Source organism: Pteronotus mesoamericanus, unplaced genomic scaffold (assembly GCF_021234165.1).
Source record: "Pteronotus mesoamericanus isolate MK-2021 breed Mesoamerican mustached bat unplaced genomic scaffold, CSHL_Meso_final contig_130, whole genome shotgun sequence".
NCBI classification, from domain to species: domain Eukaryota; kingdom Metazoa; phylum Chordata; class Mammalia; order Chiroptera; family Mormoopidae; genus Pteronotus; species Pteronotus mesoamericanus.
In genome coordinates this window covers 20,164,416-20,183,168 of record NW_026555060.1, presented here as the reverse complement: position 1 = coordinate 20,183,168, position 18,753 = coordinate 20,164,416, and the positions used below count along the sequence as shown (strand labels likewise).

Below are 18,753 nucleotides of genomic sequence, written 5' to 3'. Positions count from 1 at the left end.
GAGGAAAGGAAACACTATATTGGATCAGGACAGAGGATTTCTAAGCCACTCAACCGTGGAAGGAATAAGTGGCAGTTAACATAAAACCCTGCAATATACCATTTATAATTTACTTACATATAATGATGCTTATGTTACACCAGGATATGTTGAACACATTTTTCATTCTGTAACAGGGGCTCCATTTTTCTTAGTTCTTTTTATAGGTCAAGATTAAGAGTTCCCTCTAGGGTTATCAGTAGCTATTCCAGATATCACAGAGGGCCCACTTTTTAAGAAGAGCCATTTCTGAGGGGCAGGGGGTAGACAGAGAGAGGTTGGTAAAAGTGTACACACTTTCAATTATAAGATAAATAGGGTCTGAGGATCTAATGTAAAACCTGGTGACTATAGCTGATAATTGAAATTTGCTAAGAGAATAGAACTTAAATTCTCTTTAAGTTCTTTTTAAAAAGAGTTAAATTTGGGAGGTGTTAGTGTTGATTAAATTGATGGGAGGTATACTTTCACAAAATATATATTATGTCATATCATCATGTTGTGCTTTAAATATCTTACAATTTAATTTGTCAGTTATACCTCAGTAAATCTGGGGAGTTAGAGGAAGAGCCATTTAGGGGGAAAAAAAAGAAAAAACTATCTTCAAGGTTTTTCCTCCCTGGGTGCTCCAGAAATTAGTTATTAGCCTAAATAATTATAGGAAACCTTAACATGCCTGAATTTAAATAAAATGAGCAAGGTACACAAAAGAAAAGAAGTAAATTCTAAATCATTTCCTTGTTATTTATTTTCCCAAATTCTTCCATGCATATTAGAGGGGTGAAAAATCCTATAAACCTATGGCTTTTTAGGTACTTTAAAAATGTGGTTAATATTTAGCATTTCTTTTTAGAAGTAGAAAGTTTTGATTTTATAGGAGATAGATATTCTATTACACATACATACTCACTTTTTTTTTCTGAAATCCTTTCCGTGTGTGTGTGTGTGTGTGTGTGTGTGTGTGTGTGTGTGTGTGTGTCTGCTAAGAGTAAACACAACCAGAGAATCTGTGATCCTATCTCTTGGAAATTTGTGGTGAGAAATTTCTGCAGACATCCTGGAGTTCTTAGTAAAAATTCCAGGAGGACATCTTATGGGAATCATAAAAACTTTAAAAAGAAAATGAAGAAGAAAAACTTTAGGAACCAATGGTAGGGCCTGACTTTCTCTCAGAAAGTGATGACAAATTTAGGTCTGTCCTCTGAGACAACACATGAAGACACAAGGAAGACAGCTCATTACTTTTAGAGACAAGCAATATTTTTCATGTAAAAAGTTTATCTCCCAGGTTGATCATTATCCATTAAACTTGGCTTTAAATGACTATGGGATGTTTGAGAAAAACTAACTTGTCCTCAAAAGAAAATGAGCTACCCATGTTAAGGGCATTCAAATATAATCAATAATACACTTTTGATTTTGTCGATACTTTCAAAAAAGAAATTTTAAATAATTTTCTTTAATATTTTAAATTGATTTGAGAGGGAGAGGAAGGGGGCAAGAGACACATCAATTTATTGTTCCACTTATTTATGCATTCATTGGTTGATTTTTGTATGTCCTCTGACGAGGGATTGAACCTACAACCTTGACATATCAAGATGACACTCTAACTAAATGAGCTACCCAGCCAGTGCCTAAATAACTTTCAAAGAGTAGACACAAACCTGAAATAAATGTACATATTTTTTTCCATGAATACTTCCTGGAAGGGGCCACCACTAGTTTGGATTAGTTTAGACATGCTTATTTTTTTTTTTCAAGTACTCAAATTATTTGAAAATCAATTTTTTTTTGTCTTTTAAATATTAGATTGTTTTCCTCTTCCCTGTTGACCATGACAGTATCCTGGTCTAGGACCCTACTCTTCCTGTTGAGTACCCAGAAGAATAGGCAAGTCACAACCAGGGGTGCACCTTTGACCAGTGGTGATTAAATAACACCCTCCTCCTGACAGACTGTCCTGAGGCATGTTTTATGTGGCTTCTCAGCGAAGAGTCCAGGAGAATTAACAGTCATTCTCAGTGGCAGCCAAGTGAATCACGATCCCGCTATTGTTTCTCTCTCTCTTTGTTTGCCTTAATCTCATCTCTCACTTCTGTTTCCTGGAATTGCACGCCTGTGTAAACACTTTGCCTCAGCTTCTGCTTTCTGGGAAACTGAGAGGTTATCTAATTGGTTAAATAAAACATATTATTTATTCAGTGAATGTAAGTATGTACAGCTATTGAAAATGACGTGGAAAGACAATGGTTTTTTAAATGAAAGAGTGGTTACAAAATTATTATATTTTCACTTTTTAAGTATATATATAAAACCTATAAAATGTTAGGTAGACAGTGGAGATATAGCTGGCATTTCCTTTCTTTGGTTTACTGCATTTTCTAAATTTTCTACTTTCATAGTTATATTTTTAAGAGTAAACTAGAGTTGGGTATATTTTTTGTAAGAATTTCAACTGGGGAGTAAAAAAGGAACAAGCCTAAAAGCTGGACTGAATTTAAATTATTTGAGGCATTGCCATAAATATGAATTAGTAAAACTTTATGAGAGGTTATAAAATAAGGGTACTTCATAGTATTTCCATGGGATAATAGACACATAATAGGAATTTTGAGACTTAGAGAATGAGTGCAAATAAATAAAAATGAATGTGTTACAAAAGAGGCTGTGGTCTTGCTTGATGAGAGTATAGTGGCAATGAGAGAACATAAAACATCTGCTTTTGTGCTCAAAAAAGACCTAGATTTGATTCCCGTATCCTAACTTACTAGACACATAATCATAGGGTTTTGATAGAGACAAAATGAGATATGTTTAAGCACAATGGCTTTCATAAAGTAAGTACTCAATAAATTAAGGCAAGTATTAATTATTACAGTCCAATATTACTTGAAAAAAATACCTCTTTATCAAGCTAAGTCATATCTTTCTACTGTCACAGATATGTCTAAGTCAAGTTGTTCATTTCATACATTCACACCCAATAGCCAACTATTTTCTCTAAAACCTTGGCACACAGAAGGCCAACAGGAAGTTGGAAATATCCCCTGACTTGACTGAAGATGTCTTGAACAGATATTTGAGATGCCTTTAGTAAAGACCTGTAGAGTAATTACAAGTTTTAAAGTAATTAAAGGAGGCCGTTAGACAGGGGTGGTAGTAATACCTTGGTAATCTATGTAAACATGAAACCTAAGCCAGAGTCAGTGCCTATAAATGCACTGGTATCCCAGAAAATAGATTTAATGATGGATCACAAAGAGCCAGCTAGGCATTCCCAAATAAGTCACCCCTTAGGCTGTAGCCAATCAAATAATTTCCTTGCTTTGCTTCCCCATCTTTGCTTTCAAAGTCTTTCCCTTACCTCCTGTTGGGACAGCACTTTTAACCACTTCTGGTTTAGTGCTGCCAGACTTCAACCAATGTTGACCAGGATAAAATCTTGACAATTTTAATGTGCCTCAGTTTATCCTTTAACACAAGTTACTATCAGTGTTTAATTGTAGGTGTTCAAATGAGAGATTTGCATCTGCAAATACAACCCAGTCAGTGATCAGCACTTGTCATTATTAGGTTTTTCACACTTTCAGCTGTTGTCTGCCTTCCTTGAGCGTTTACCCCTTTGGACACTGTCCTGCCCTCTCAAGTGTAGTGAGTCAGTCACAAAGCTTTACTGAGGGAAGTCGTGAAGTAAGGGTAGCAATAAAGGTTTTAAATGTTTCTAGAGAGAACAATCAGGTCACATATCCAGAACATGCCACCCCCAGCTCTCTGCACTAATTTATTCCCTGCTAAAACATTCGATTTTGGTCCTGGAAATATTCTCTATTTTAAGAAAAACAAAGCACTCAGTGTGAAATAAACAATAACAGAATAAATACATACAGACATGCATAACTCTTGATCACTAGAGCTCTGTGGACCTAGCTGAAACTGCAGCTATTGGAGTAGAGGAGAAAATGAGGAATTAAAGCAAAATATAACGTGTCTCTCCATACTTGTCAGCCTATACTTGGTAAAGGCTTTCTTTGCACTTGTTGAGAAAGCTGCTTCAGAAATTCTTTGTAGTGTCTAATTTCCTAAGTGCGTACAGAACAACAAACAGTAGTGTTGAACGATTCCTCTTAATTCTTTCATTCCTGTACTTGACGTGGACTAAAAGTACTGAGCAGAACCGTGACGGAGACACATACAACCTGGCGTGCAGGGTGTTCTGCCTGTTTCTGAGCCACACTTTGTGGATTAAGTCCCTTCAGAGAATGGAGTGCCTGGTTCCTGTTGAGATGGCCTTGCATCACCATGTGTTTATTTTGGTTTTTAATTTTTGCACCCTAAGAAAATAGAAACAGTATATTTTAGAGAAAACAAGTTGAGAAATGATACTGTTAAGTGGGTGAAGTATAAGAGATAAGCAAAGAGAAACAAAGGAAATGTAAGGTTGTTACTCAGAAGTTGTAAGCAGCAACCACCCACAAAAAAAATGCAGCCAACCAAGAGCGGAAAGGAATGAGCAGGTATCCAAACTTTTCATCTGCCTTTACGAAAGTTTTTTGATCTGGTGTAGATACAAGTTCCCTTACCTGGGTCTCAACGGGCTTATGGAAAGAAACCCTGTGTCCTGCTCTGTCCTAATCTTTGAATTGTACAGTGCTCGATTTTAAACAAAAGAGAGGCTAAGTAAATATGTATTAGAAAAAAGGGAGTGGATTTTTATTGACTTGACATTTTCCTAATTTTTTCTGAAAAGTATACAGGAATTTTGGGTAGAGATACTATCTTTGGCTATGACGATTTTGATATCAAAATAGTGTAATTTTTTAATTAATTAATTTATTTTTTCAAATACATTTGTCTCTGAAAATAGTGTATATTAAAGTTGTGTTTTTTACTAGAGATAGAAACTGCATCATATTGACTTGGTTAGGGCAACTATGTTAGTCTGCTCAGGCTGCCATAACAAAATACCATCGGTTGCCTAGCTGAAACCACAGACATTGGTTTTCTCCTACATCTGGAAGCTGGGGAGTCTCCAATCAAGGTCTGGCAGAGGTGGTTTCCAGTGAGGCCCCTCCCCTTGGCTGGCAGACAGCCCCCTGCTCCCTGTGGCCTCACTTGCCCCTTCTCTGCGTGGCCAGAGAGAGACCTCTGGTGTCTCCTTCTTCCTCTTGTAAGGATACCAGTTCCATTGGGTTAGGGCCATGACCATAGGACCTCATTTAATCAGACATTCAGTCTGTGACAACAACCAAAGGGAAAAAAAATTTTTTAAACAAGCCTAACGTAAAAATTACTTGCTCCTGAATTATACATGAGGTTCTAAATAACGAGAAATGCTGTTATCATGTTTGGTAAGACTAATCAATAGTAAAATAAAAGATAAACAGTTCTTTTCTTCTTAGGATGCTGGCTTAGCCGAAAGTTACATTTTCTCTAAGGCAGGGAGACATATGTTTCACAACCTGGAATAAATGTAATTGAGCACTTTCTTCGGGTATTGCTTTCTTCCCCTAGAGGAATTTCCAGGCTTTCTGTAAAGGATGCTCTAGGGAAAGACAGCTCCCCTGGGGAAGCGAAGCCAGCAGGTATTACTGCAGGAAGCTGCTTTCCTAATATTCAGTGGCAAAGCGAGCAGTTCCCTGGTAAGCAGGAGGAAAGGGTTATGCTACATTTTTCTCTGGATAAATCTGTGTTTCATTATTATTTCAATGGCTTTTTACTTTGCACATTGATTCTGCACCTTTGAGCACTACATTCACTTAAACCCTCATAAATGCTGCCTTTTATCTCATTTCAATAAAGCTTTTTAAAGGGTGTGCCATATTTTAAGGATTACCATTATTCACTACTTTTTAAACTATCTATTAAAAAATTAATATTTCATGTATTTTTGCTTCATATACAATTTTCACTACTTTATGTTGTGATGGTTAGTCACTGCAGTGGCTTTAAGGGCGATAAGATTTAAAATTTTGCTTCATTCTTAATATAGCTGTTTTAAATGTAAAAAACACATATGTACACTTGCACTTACATACATGCATATTAGTCATATTAAAAAAAATCCTGATCAGACCAACCTTGCTTTTATACTGATTTAGCCGTTCAACTTTGCAGCCCTGAATCTATTGTAACCAGACCTTCCATTGAGCAGGCGCTGAATAAGCACCTGATGATTGATTTTTCTAACAGAATCAATATCTTAATTGAGTCCTCTAACAATTACGAATGTATAAGAAGCACTATAGTAAGTGTTTGGAGGCCGGTATAAAAAATAAATAGGAATATAATCACTCAACTGAAAAGGGTTATAATCTAGTTAAAAGATATATTCAGGGAGGTAGCTAAAAATGCTCCCAAATAGAGAGAGAGAATATATGTACATCTTCTATAATAAACACTTCTGTGAAGTTGCTGTAGAAATTTCAAAGCAAGTTGGGAAAAGGTGACTTTAAAGCCACAATATTTTGGCGCAGGATTATGCTTTTGACTCTGTTACCTGTGTAATGATGCTCATTATATCCTAGCATGCCACGGCTGCCATACTATAAATCCATGACCTTGGGTCTCAAGTGGTTCTTTAATACTGCCAGGCAATCTTACCCACCTCCCCCATCCATTTCATCTTCTGTACTCTTAAATGATACACACCTCTAATACCTTCCCTTTTCAGACCTCTAATACCTCTTCCCTGTTCCCTACCTTCCTATTCCACGGAGCAACTGAGCCAGTCGGTGGCGTCCCCTCACCTCAGCAGCCAGCATCTGTGCTTGTCCACACCGCCTCCTTGTCAGGTCCCAGAAATGGAGCTCCTCCTGTCTCTGGCCATGTCCCTACTTGAGCACTGGGTTCCCTTGCTTCGCATGGACATTACTCCAGCAATTTTGTCCTCTTGTTCATACAGCACCACCTTTTTTCTCTCATCTGGATCATTCCATCAGCATAGCTACAAATTGTTATTTCCCCTACTTTAAAAGGAAAAGTGTTGACCCTCCTTTCTTGCCACAAGTAACCCCATTTTTTCCTCCCATTTATGGAAAATATTTTAAAGAATTGTCTGTCTTCGCTGTGTTCCACCCCTCTCCTGTTTGACACCATGATCGCTTTCTACTCTCTGGAACAGTTTCTTCCAGAAAACTACAGTCTGAGATGTCATTTTCTTCATTATTGATCCCGCTGAGCCGCCTTTATGGTTGGAGTGCCCCCATGCATGTTCATTTCCTTGGCTTTAAATGCCATCAATATGCCCAAGGTTTACAGTCTCATGTCTTTAACTCAGATCTTTCTCTCAAACTTTCAGACCTTGAGCTTCAGACCTTGAGCAGTCTTCCAAACCCTACTTGGATGTTTCGTACAATCATACGAATGTTAAGAAGGAACTTTTACAGGTTAAGAAGGAACTCCTGATTTTGGCATTCTGGCCATCTGTAGCCTTTCCCACATGTCTTGATAGGTCCTCCATCCTTCCAATTGCTCAGACCGAAAACATTTGACATCGCCGTTGACTTGCTTTCACAACCACACCAAACCTATAAGCAAATCCTATTGGCCCAGCTTTGAAAATGTGTACCCAGAACTGGACCATTTTTAACTAGTCCATTGCTGCCGCCCTGGCTTACCCACCATCATCATCTCTCCACCTGTGTTATGGTGATAATTTCCAACTGATTTCTCTGTTTCCACCCCAAAGTGCCCGAAGTCTCTTTTTAATTCAAAAGCCACCACAGTCCTTTTAGCATTGTCCTTTTAACCACATCACTCCTCTACTGAAAACCCTTCAGTGACTTTTCATCTCACAGAATAAAAGCCAAAAATCTCGACTGTGACCTGAGAGCCCTGACCTCATTCTTTGTGCTTTCTCCTAGTTCACCTGACTCAGCCTTATCCTCCGTGTCTCCTTCTGACTCATCTGGCCAACTGCCATTGCAGGGCCTCGGCATGGCCCCTCCCTCTACCTGGAGTCCAGATGTCTGCATTTCCTCCCTTCTTTTATGCTTTTGGTCAAATGCCACTTCTCTGATGCAGGCAACCTGTACTCCCATTTAAAACAGTACCTGCCCTGCCACCTTGCTCCCTTACTCTCCTTACCTTGTTTTGATTTTTCTTTTTCCACAGCATTTATCACCTTCTAACATACTATATACTTTTTTGTTTATGGTGTCTATTACTCATGATCTATCTCTTCCTTCTAGAGTATAAGCTCCTAGAAGGCAGGGGATCTTAATTACTGATGTGTCCCAACCGTCCAGAAATGCCTGACACATAAATAATGGATATGGATGGAGATGGATGGATAAATGGATCATTGAAAACTCAAAAGAAGCTTTCCCTGACTACCCCATTTCATGTTGCCTGCCCATTCTCCCCTGCCCTCTATGGTTACTCTCTACTCAAATAACTTCCTTTTACTTTATTGAAATTATTAATTATCTTATGATATCTCTTCTACTAGAAGGTAAGTTAAGCTATGTGAGAACAGGAACTTGAGATAGTAAACATGTACTTAATAAGTATTCACTAAGCAAGTCAATTCTCGAGAAGAAATTTAAATTTCTCAAATGAATGAACTACCTGTGTAAATTTTATCCTGTGACAAACCTGTGCTTCTTTGCTTATTCTATCTGATCAATGTCCAGTTATCAAGATACATAGTTGGTTGTTACATTATTTTTTATCTCTGTGGTTTGATATGTTTTGCTACTAAAGAATGCTCAGACTACCCTAGTTTATAACAAATTAAGCGAAGATTTTTTTTAAAGTTCAATGATCAGCAAGGTGCAAAGCAAGAATTTTCACAACATGTAGAATCTTTTGTCTTAATGTAATGAAAAAATAAAGTCAAAGATTTTCATTGTATACTGAGGATATATTTGATTATCACTGAGGTAGCAAAATGACCTGAGAAGTGCTAATCAGAGAAGATAACTGGAAACTAAAATATTAGTATGTAATAAAGCAGATAGCTGTGATCTTAGTTCTGAAAGAATATCCCCAGGTCTTGGGTTCCTGGGTATTTCCTACCTAAGACTCAATGGATATACTCCCACTGGACTCATTAAAAATTATAGAGAGTATAGCAGGTTTCACAGAAAATTATTAGGTACCACAAGAAAGTGGATCAAAAAACCAATTAGATTTTTAAGCTCTCTTTTTTGTAGTCTCTTATAATAGAAATCCAAGTCATATTTTTCTTCAAATTTCTTTTTAAAATATTACAAATTGGAAGCAGTTGAAATTGAAGACAAATCAATTGTAGATATTAAAACAAACTATGGAGTTTTCCTTTATATTATTAGATATTGATGATTATAGCATAAAAATGTAAAAAACATACTTTCCTATTTAGAATAGTAAAATATGTCTTTGTATTAAGAAATGAAAAACTCAATGCATGAAATTCAAGTAACTACATTAACCATGGCCAGAAGTTTATGTCTCTTCTTTGATTGAATTTCATTTTGATTTTATCAGTGGGTATTCTATAACTAGCACATTGTAACAAACTGAAGTTGAACATTTTATTGTATCTTTTAAAATTAGTTTCACTATTAACTCATTAAGTCATTGTCTAGGAAGCGAGCTAGAAATGGTGTCATGTATTCGTGAAAATTTGTTTTATCTCTATTTCACAACCAAGAGTTTTTGTATTGTTGTTTTTTGAGATCATGGGATACTTTTCTTTCTCTGTCAGACTTGTCTCACTTGGCATAATGCCCTCAAGGTCCATCATGTTGTCATAGGTGGTAGAATGTCCTTCTTTTTTATAGCTGAGTAATGTTCCACTGGGGCTATAAATTCTTTATCTGTTCATCCATTCATGGACACTTAGGTTGTTTTCATGCCTTAGCTGCTATAAATAATGCTTCTATGAACATGGGGGCCCAAGATATCTTTCAATGTAGTATTTTCATTTCCTTTGGATATATTTCCAGGAGTGGAATTGCTGGATTGAAAACAATAACTGTTTTCTAATAGCTTTTGGTCTAGTCATTCTCAAGGACTGGGAGAAAATAAAAATTCCTTCTGCTATAAACGCAAATGTATCTCTGCCAGGAGCCCAGTGGCTTCCACAGGGCTGGCCTCTGTGGCACTAATGGAGTGTCCTTTGGTTGTGAGAAAAAGCAAGTGGTTGTCACTGGACCACCCTTCTGGGGTTTTAGGACATTCTGTAGCAGTGCTGGAGGGAGCGGTGAACCGAGGAGGCTTGGCTCTCCAGCAGCACTCTGCCAGACTGATAACTCAATGCAATCATCCAGCAAAGGAAGTCCACCCTAAGAGCTGTTTACTGAGTAAAACTCCCTGAGCAACCAACCACAGTGGAGGCCAAAGAACCTTAGTGATGTTGCAAAGAGCTGATGCAGCAACAGCTGCTGCAGGAGAGGGACATAAAAAAGGAATTTTCCCCCAAGTAATAAACCTGCAAAGTTAGAATGCTCTCAATATAACTTTAAGGCTAGTTAAAATCCTTCAAGTTAGCCCACGGGTCATTTTCTCTAAGGAATTTTCTGTGTTTTCTCATGCTCTGCAACTAGAGTAATTGTGGCTTTCAGATCTCTACGCAGTGTCCGTTGTGGCACTTGGGAAGCCATGAAGTACATATGTATGCTTTAACATCTCAATTTTCTTTGCCTGAAATAGAGCTTTCTATGTTATGGGAAAGGGATGTGAAGAAAGTCGTGTACAAATAAATAAAAATCATGTTTTGACATTTGTTTGTTAAGTATTGGGTCACATATTGATTTAAGTGCCAAGATGCAGAAATGCATGTCTTGATAATGAATGCCCATTGTTCTAACGTACAAAACTCTGCTCATTTAGTGTTTTACATTAAAAAGGGGGGCTAAGTTAGGCTACAGAGCAAACTCAGGCTGAACTTTTAAAATTTTTGTATACCAATCAGTTGGTGAGCACTTTGTAAAATATAACTTTCAAGTATTTACGGTTTCACACAAACATCTAAGTGCTCTCACACTGCCATCCATGTATCCCCTTGGAATGAAGGGTAGTCTACTACTGCACAAAGAGCTCAGGCTTCGGGGTGAGACAGTTGGGTTTGAATACCACCTCCATTACTGTGGCCCAGGAAAGCTTTTTTGTGCCTCAGTTTCCTCGCCTGGGAAAGAGTTGTTCCTGAAATTAACTTAAATGTGACAGTCTATGCATAATACAGAGCACACTGCCCTGCACCTTGCAAACATCCCAAAGCAGTAGCTTTTATAATTATAAGTTGTGCCACATAGAAGGTGAAGACTGGGAAGAAGAAAACACAAGTTCCTTTACATCTCTGTCGCTTACTCATTCCATTCTGTCACTTACTCATTACTTGAAAACAGACTGAAGCTAACTGTGGTGAAATGACACGGGCTTAGTATTTTTTAAGCACTGTTGCATAATTGTCTGGATAATGAGATGCTGCTCTTATACAAAATGGTACCTGGTAATTTATTCTGAGAATCTGTTCAGGTTTAGTCCACAAGCTGAATGTGGCAAACTTTAATTCTGTGTGGCGAAAGGAAGCTGCCACGCATGAGAAGTTTACCCACCACCCTCACACTCTGTAGCATATGTCAACGGCAGGTATCAAGAAAGGCAAGGGAATTGATCGGTTCACCTTGACACAGGAGAGTGCGCAGCAAAGACGAGTGGAACAGAATGCACCTGTATCACGGGTGCAGCCCTCCATAGCCGCAAAAGCAGAGGACACGGGCTATGGCACTGGCCTGATGTTAAAGGGGTGGAAATAAAGTGGAATTAAGGATCCTGTTGTCTCCCAATCACCTTTAATCCCAATAATTTTATAGCGTTGGGTGACTCTAAGTCTCAATCTGAATTTGGATCTAAGTACCATTCCACAGTGATCAATCATGATAGGACCCGACCTCTACGCTGTGAGCCATTTTTATACTTGCGCTTTCTGACTTTCTTCCCCTCCAGCTATGACCAAGCCTTTCAGGCACACCTGGGAGGCCCTGGAGTTAGAGGGCAGGCAAGGGACAACTTGACAGGGAACCTGAGACCCGGGCACACCCACTTCTCAGAGCTCACCATTATTTTCGATGACTTAACCAGCTTTGCTTCTCTCGAGGCCCAGAACACGTCTTGGGTCCTAGTGTGTCTTAGAGCTCAGCCTGTCACCACCGTCCACTCTGCCCTGTGTTCCCGTCAGGCCTCTGCAGGGCCACCATTTCTGGGCTCCTGTTTCTTCTCAGGACTTTGCTTAGGGAGCCAAAGAGAGAGAGTAAATGGCCACTGACCTCTAGACATAAGAGCCCCAAGAATCAGTGGTAGTCACAAATTGTTATAATGGCTGTGAGAGTGGAAGGGAGGAGTGAGCCATGTCCTGGGGCCCCGATTGCAGAGGTAATTGATGCTGGAGACCCTGACAGTGTGTCAGGCTTCCAAACTGAGGGTGAGGGTGTGAGTGGGAACCGGGGCAGAGTCCTGAGTGAAGAGAGGAAAAGTCCTATGAGGCCGTTGACCATACTGCGAGTAGGCCCAAAATGCAGATGCCAATGGAAAGCGGGATATGCTTGATAAAAAAAAATGGTTACACGGGATGAAAACTCAAAGATTCCTTAATGGAGGTTCCATAGGAACTTCTAGTTGGTTACTCCCCCCACCCCCGATCCTCTCCCCGCAAAAAAACTTCATATCTGATGGTGATCAAAGAAAATGAGAATTAAAGAAATAGGACACAGGGGAAAAATGATTATGGGTAAACCTTACCGTATTCTCAATCTTAGAGAATGGGAAAGAATATACAAGAGAGAAAAACATCTTGAACCTATTTGTATTATATTCAGCATGGGGCCTACGACAGATAGAAAACTGTGGCAACTGTCTGGTCTTGTCCGGTCTGAGGAGGGTTACAGTGAAAGATCACAGAGGAAATCCTTTGTGCTGGGCCTTAATAATGCGGGCGTGTGGGGAAACACGTATTTCCGTATAGCATTTACTTTCAGTATGTAACAAGTGCCCATTCATGTCTTTCCGTCTATACCAAACACAAACCTAGCCTTGTGACCTGGCATGTTCTGTAATCTTGTAACAACCCTGGCACGCTGGTGTAATTACTCTCATTTTAGCCGTGATCCAACATGCTCAGTGAGAGTAAGGAATGTGCCCAGGCAGCTCCCCTAAGGAATGGCAGGATAGCGTTTAAATCCAGTTCTATTCACAACTCCATGTTCTTGAACCCACATGAATAGAATTGATGTGGAAAATATCTTCCCTGTTTGATATACTGCTTGAGATAGAGCCAAAGTGCATCAAAAATGATACTGTCATTTGGCCCCTTTGGTTAACATCCTGGGGTCTTTCGCTCAAGCTGATAAGCTCCCTTGGCTACCTCTTTTTTCCCCCTCCACTTTGACTGTTGTCCATTCTAATTTTAGAAACATAGTTCCTAAAGTAAAGATATTGAGAGATGGTGTTTTATGGTCCAGCTCTCCTACCTATGAGTTCTGTAAAGGTGATTCCTGTATAAACCCCACATCTAGTGGCAGCAAATTGGTTGTAGGAGGTGAGCCCAGGAAGGAGGCACATTCTGAACTGGTCTTAACCTGAGAAAACATTACTCTCTGCAGTACCTGCTTTGATATGCTAACTTTCCCTGCCTCTTTTTCTTTTTTTTCAGTGCCCCCTCTTCCTGCTACCCCAATGTTTGAAAAGCTGATCATTGCATAAAAGACATGAAACTTTCCATGGGCTCCTCTGTAGAGTTGTACATTTAAGATTTATATCTTCTAGTGATGAAAAAAAATATATAGCACACTTGATCTCTGTACCCTACGAGGAATAAAAGACCCTGCAAGAAATGAAAGATCACGATAGCATAAAAAAGGTCTTGTATCTATATTTTTATGATTAGAGCTCTCCTGAATAATGGATAGATCTACTCATGAAAATCTTAGTTTTAGCCCTAAAACTGAGTCTGATTAGGACTCTATTATAGAAAAAGGTGCTGTCATACACTGCTGATTAAGTTCAAAATAGTGCAGCCCATTTGAACTTAGTTTGGACTAGAATTTAAAAAGGTTCTGATAAATCATGACTTACTCATGCTACCTCTGGGAATGTAACCCAGGGAAAGGATTCTAAGTAGAAATAGGATTTTTGTGCAACAGTTTTTCAAAGCAGAATATTTATCATAGTGGAAAAGTTAAAACCTTCATGTGAAAAAAGGGTGACCAGTTGAAGTAATTATGTAAATGGTAAAGAAGTATATTGTATGAAAAGGGCTGTAATGCATTTAACACTGGATTAAAGTTAAATATATTATGAGTGTAACTATGTATTACACTCATTTTAATACATAGAATAAAATCTATGTATTTTTTAAAATTTCAAGGAAAGATGGAAACACCATCATGCTATGAAGGATTATGTTTCACTGGTAGGACTATGGGCAACTTTTTTTTAAAGCCCATATTTCCATCAGAGGAATAACACTTCTTACATCATTAGAAATCATAAAGGGGACCAAGAATGGATGTCAAACATTTAAAAACCATTTCATGGCTATTGGGCCCATTTCCAGAACTGAGTCCTCGTTTCCCATCTGCATTCTGTGGATGAATCTGAGTAACTTCATAGCTTTTAGCTCAGTCCTCAACCTAGACAGCAGTCAGGTAGAGTGGATTAACTGTGGAAAATTTGGAAATGAAGGTAGGTTTTTCTATTCCTTTTCTCCCTTGTCCTCCTGGACAAGTCCAGGTAAAAAGTTTGTTGAGTAGGGAAAAACTGCGTAGAAGAAATCCATTTGCCATAAGGTGAAACAAACATAATGCCAATTAGAACAAAACCTCTTTTGACTGTTTCTGAGCTTACCTATTTTTTTCACCTTGTGGATGAACAAGCATTGCTCATATCTCTATCACAAACACTTACATATAAATCAGCAAGTATAGTCAGTGGTTCTGTTTTCATCCAAAACATTGCACCTTTTGGAACTATGTCATTCGTTATTAATTAAAGATGTTTTGGGGGTGGCCATTATTAAGTCTTTTTCACTGAAACCAAAGAACTGGACATTTCATCTCTGTGTGTGTTTCCTGGTTTCCAGTTGCTTCATACTGTCAAGTTAGAAACATACTTCCTTTGTTCATCTTCACCATCATTACTTGAAGTACTGCGAGAACAATGGCTTTTTTCTGGTTCAGATATGCATGGTGTATAGCTGAGAGCACAGAGATTTCATGTGTATTGAATGCTAATCAGCTGTTTAGTGATAAATCCTAAAGTGGAAAAAACAACAATGGTTCCATCAGTTATTCAGTGTATGTTTGTACACTTGTTTCTTATTTTTTTCTCCCTTTTTTTTTTTTTTTGGCCTTCTTAGACAAAGCCTGTTGCATTTGCAGTTCGGACAAATGTCAGCTACAGTGCAGCCCATGAAGATGATGTTCCAGTGCCTGGCATGGCCATCTCATTCGAAGCAAAAGATTTTCTGCATGTTAAGGAAGTAAGGAAAATAATTTGAATTCCTGTCTGCATAATGTTTTTTTACCTTGCAACATCGTTTATTTCTTATTGCTGTAAATAGCATTACATAAAGCTGCAGTTGTAGAACATACCCTCAAAATCAGTGCCTCTTAACCTTTTCTAATACAAATATAACCTTTATAAAGAAGAAAGCAGTTGCAGGCCTCTTGTGATAGCTTCAAGGCTCTCCTGGGCTCTGTGGCCCAGAAATTGGGAACTACTGGAGGAGATGATTTCTTTCTATGCCTAACCTATACTTTTTATTTTAATTTTTAACCTTGATTGTGTGTCGTTTCCCCCTCATATCTCAGTTTAACCATCTGGGGACGGTTTAATAATAATATCTAGAATTCCTGACCTCTCCTCTATGCTGCCAGTGTGTAAACTCAGCCCACTGATGCCCCATCCTCCTTCCATGATCGATTTCTGCTGTGGAAGGGTGAGTGGAAGGAGTTGAAGCCAAGAAGGCAAGAAAATCCCTTTCCTCCCTGCCAAAAGTCAACACCTTTGAGTTAACAATGACTCAAATCTGTCAATTAGACAAATTCACCCTTAATGCAAGTTTATTTTGAGTCAACATTTATCAAATGCTCACTGTGTAGAACACTGTATTAAATGGCCAGAAACTCCCCCCGCATGCTGTTCTCAGTGTGTGAACATGACGTTTCCTTAGACTTGTAGGAACTTGCAGCTGGAACCTGGGGGGTGATATGTCCCAGGGAACATATGTAAGTCTAACTGTTCACTGCACTAAAGGCTATAAGCAAAAGCGGTGATGACTACCTATTAAAAGAGCCTAGAGAATTTAGAGTCTCCCATTTAACTGATGTTTAGAAAGAGATGTGAAATATTGGCTAGGAAGGAAGGGCAGAGTTTTCAGAAGTGATGACATGCCTAGAATCTGACTTTGTAAGAGGAAATAGAATTGATCCAGGGTCTCCTCCTGACAGCTGGTGCTTGGAGAGGAATCCCTTTCCACCATGACAGGAAAAGAAACCAGAATGGACGATCTTCTTCAAAATGGTCAAGACTAGACATGAAAAATGCTATTTAGTTAAGGGAAATCAAACCAAATCATAAAGGTTTATGAAAAATATTCTACCCACAAGAGAGAAATTTTCAACATCAGCAGAAATAGAGAAATCGTCTGTGAACACCATACATTGCTAATTATAAACATGTTTGTACAAAGGTAAATTTTGCTCTAATGCAAACACTCTCTGGTTCTTAATGGTCTCTTGTTAGGAAGGGACCTAATAAGGTTAGGAAGGTTAGGTCCCTTCTTGCCATTAATCTTTGAACAAGAAGAATGGACCCAGCTCACGGTTGACAGCAGCAGCTGTGCTAGAACTCAGACCGGTCGAATTATTCATGTTAACTAAAAATACTTCACTTTCACACACTTAATCCGTGAGCCTAAGGGATTTTTGAGCTGTGATAGTTGAAGCATAGTTAATTGTAATTGCTGCAATAGTTCCCTCCACTGAAAGTAGTTAATGCGGGGGAAAAGAAACGATTTGAGGATTTGAACTTCTCTGTGCTGATCTTAATTCTGATTTTGTGTTTAGAAATTTAACAATGACTGGTGGATAGGGCGATTGGTTAAAGAAGGCTGTGAAATCGGATTCATTCCAAGCCCAGTGAAACTAGAAAATATGAGGCTACAGCATGAACAGAGAGCCAAGCAAGGGAAATTCTACTCCAGGTATGAGAAGAACATCAAGTGCTGTGTAAAAGTTCAAGTTATACAATCATTCACGTGCTGTTTGCTGTATTCCATAATCTTTATTACATGTTATCAAATGGACTAGGGATAGAGCTTATTGATAATATCACAAGCCCTGCATATTAAAAAGTTGATCCCTGCATCTCATTTTCATATGATTTGGGAGAGAATCAAATTAATTATTATCACTAATGAAAATAGCTAAGGTTATAGACTATTAAATTCAAGCTTCAGTGCAGAGGACATTCTCAAGCCCTAATCTTTTACTGAAAATATTCTGGCACTGAGCTGCCTCGCATGGCAGGAAGGCATTTCAGAGATGACAGTCCTAGACGTCATTGGCAGAGAGCAGCCCTTGTGGCCTGTTAGATTTCATTTTCACTCAAGAAACTCAATTTTCAGTTGTCCCTACTGCTAAGCACTTGAAGGGAAACTCAATATGAAACCAGTTAAAATTGTCTTCGCAGATAGCAATTAAACGAGGTATGTAACGGGCTGGGGCTGAGTAGCCCTGGGTAGCATTCTGGCAGTGGGTTGCCTTGCACTCAAACAATCACTGGAAGGGTCACTCAGACAGAGTGAATTTGTAACAAAACCCTATGCAGCCAAGTCCGAGAACATGGCAAGCTTCTCCCTCTGTGAAAGGATGTGAGATGGACAAGTCTTTTATTTAATGGGAATAACTATGCTCCTGTTTTCTCTAGCTTATATTTTATTTGTTTATGTAATGATGCAAATCCTTTGTCAATTATAATAGTGCCAGCAAGCATTTTTTTTCAGGAGTCCACAACAAGAAAAATAGAAGGTGCTTTTTGGTAGGAAGCATCTGTTTTCTTTAACTTGTATTTTATAACTGTCAGGCTCCTTCAGTTCAGATGGATCCCGCCCTTTCTTGAGACCTCTACCCATTGTTTGGTTTTCATTAATCCCTGGGTTATTGGGGGCCCTCAGATTGTGAGACACATTTAGCTGTAAAAAAAGTAGAGGCATGGCAATAAAGCATGTGCCTTTTATCTGTGGGATGTTGACGAACTGATATTATTCATTCCATTTCTAGTGTTCTAGTGGTTTTTGTGTGTATTTTTCTACTTTCCATATTGATAATGAGATCTCAATACTAATTAATAAAATCTTATAATTTGGAAAGGCTTCATTTCCCTGGGGCACAGACATTGCTGTTACCAATTCTGTAGCACTCTACATAAGTTTGTTGAGGTTTGAAGTTATCTCAGCCAGGGGACGTTTTGTTTTGGGTTTAGTTTGCAAAGGATCACTCAGCATTTTTCAGTTTTCCTGTGCAGTCACTTGAGAGGAGGGTTCCATGGTCAAATGAGTGCAGGACAGTAAAAAGTTATTTTAGGATTTTTCAGAGCCTTTAAACTGCTCATGTGCACTGTAAATCTGGATGGCAGATGGGGATATTTTTCACGCATATACTTAAGTTATCCTATACAGACTTTTCTCGGTTCGTGTTTTAGGAATAGGGTTTTGTAGAATGCATTGTG

General features: G+C 38.6%; 1 protein-coding gene across 7 annotated transcripts in view; it reads left to right on the top strand.

Annotated features, from left to right (window-relative positions):
- CACNB2 (calcium voltage-gated channel auxiliary subunit beta 2) overlaps positions 1-18,753 on the top strand; it is a 326,918-nt gene that overhangs the window by 276,523 nt on the left and 31,642 nt on the right. For all 7 annotated transcript variants that reach the window (XM_054593040.1, XM_054593047.1, XM_054593031.1 and 4 more), the window contains 2 exons: positions 15,380-15,502; positions 17,091-17,227. In XM_054593040.1, coding sequence (XP_054449015.1) covers positions 15,380-15,502; positions 17,091-17,227 — 260 coding nt within the window. The remainder of the gene's footprint in view (positions 1-15,379; positions 15,503-17,090; positions 17,228-18,753) is intronic.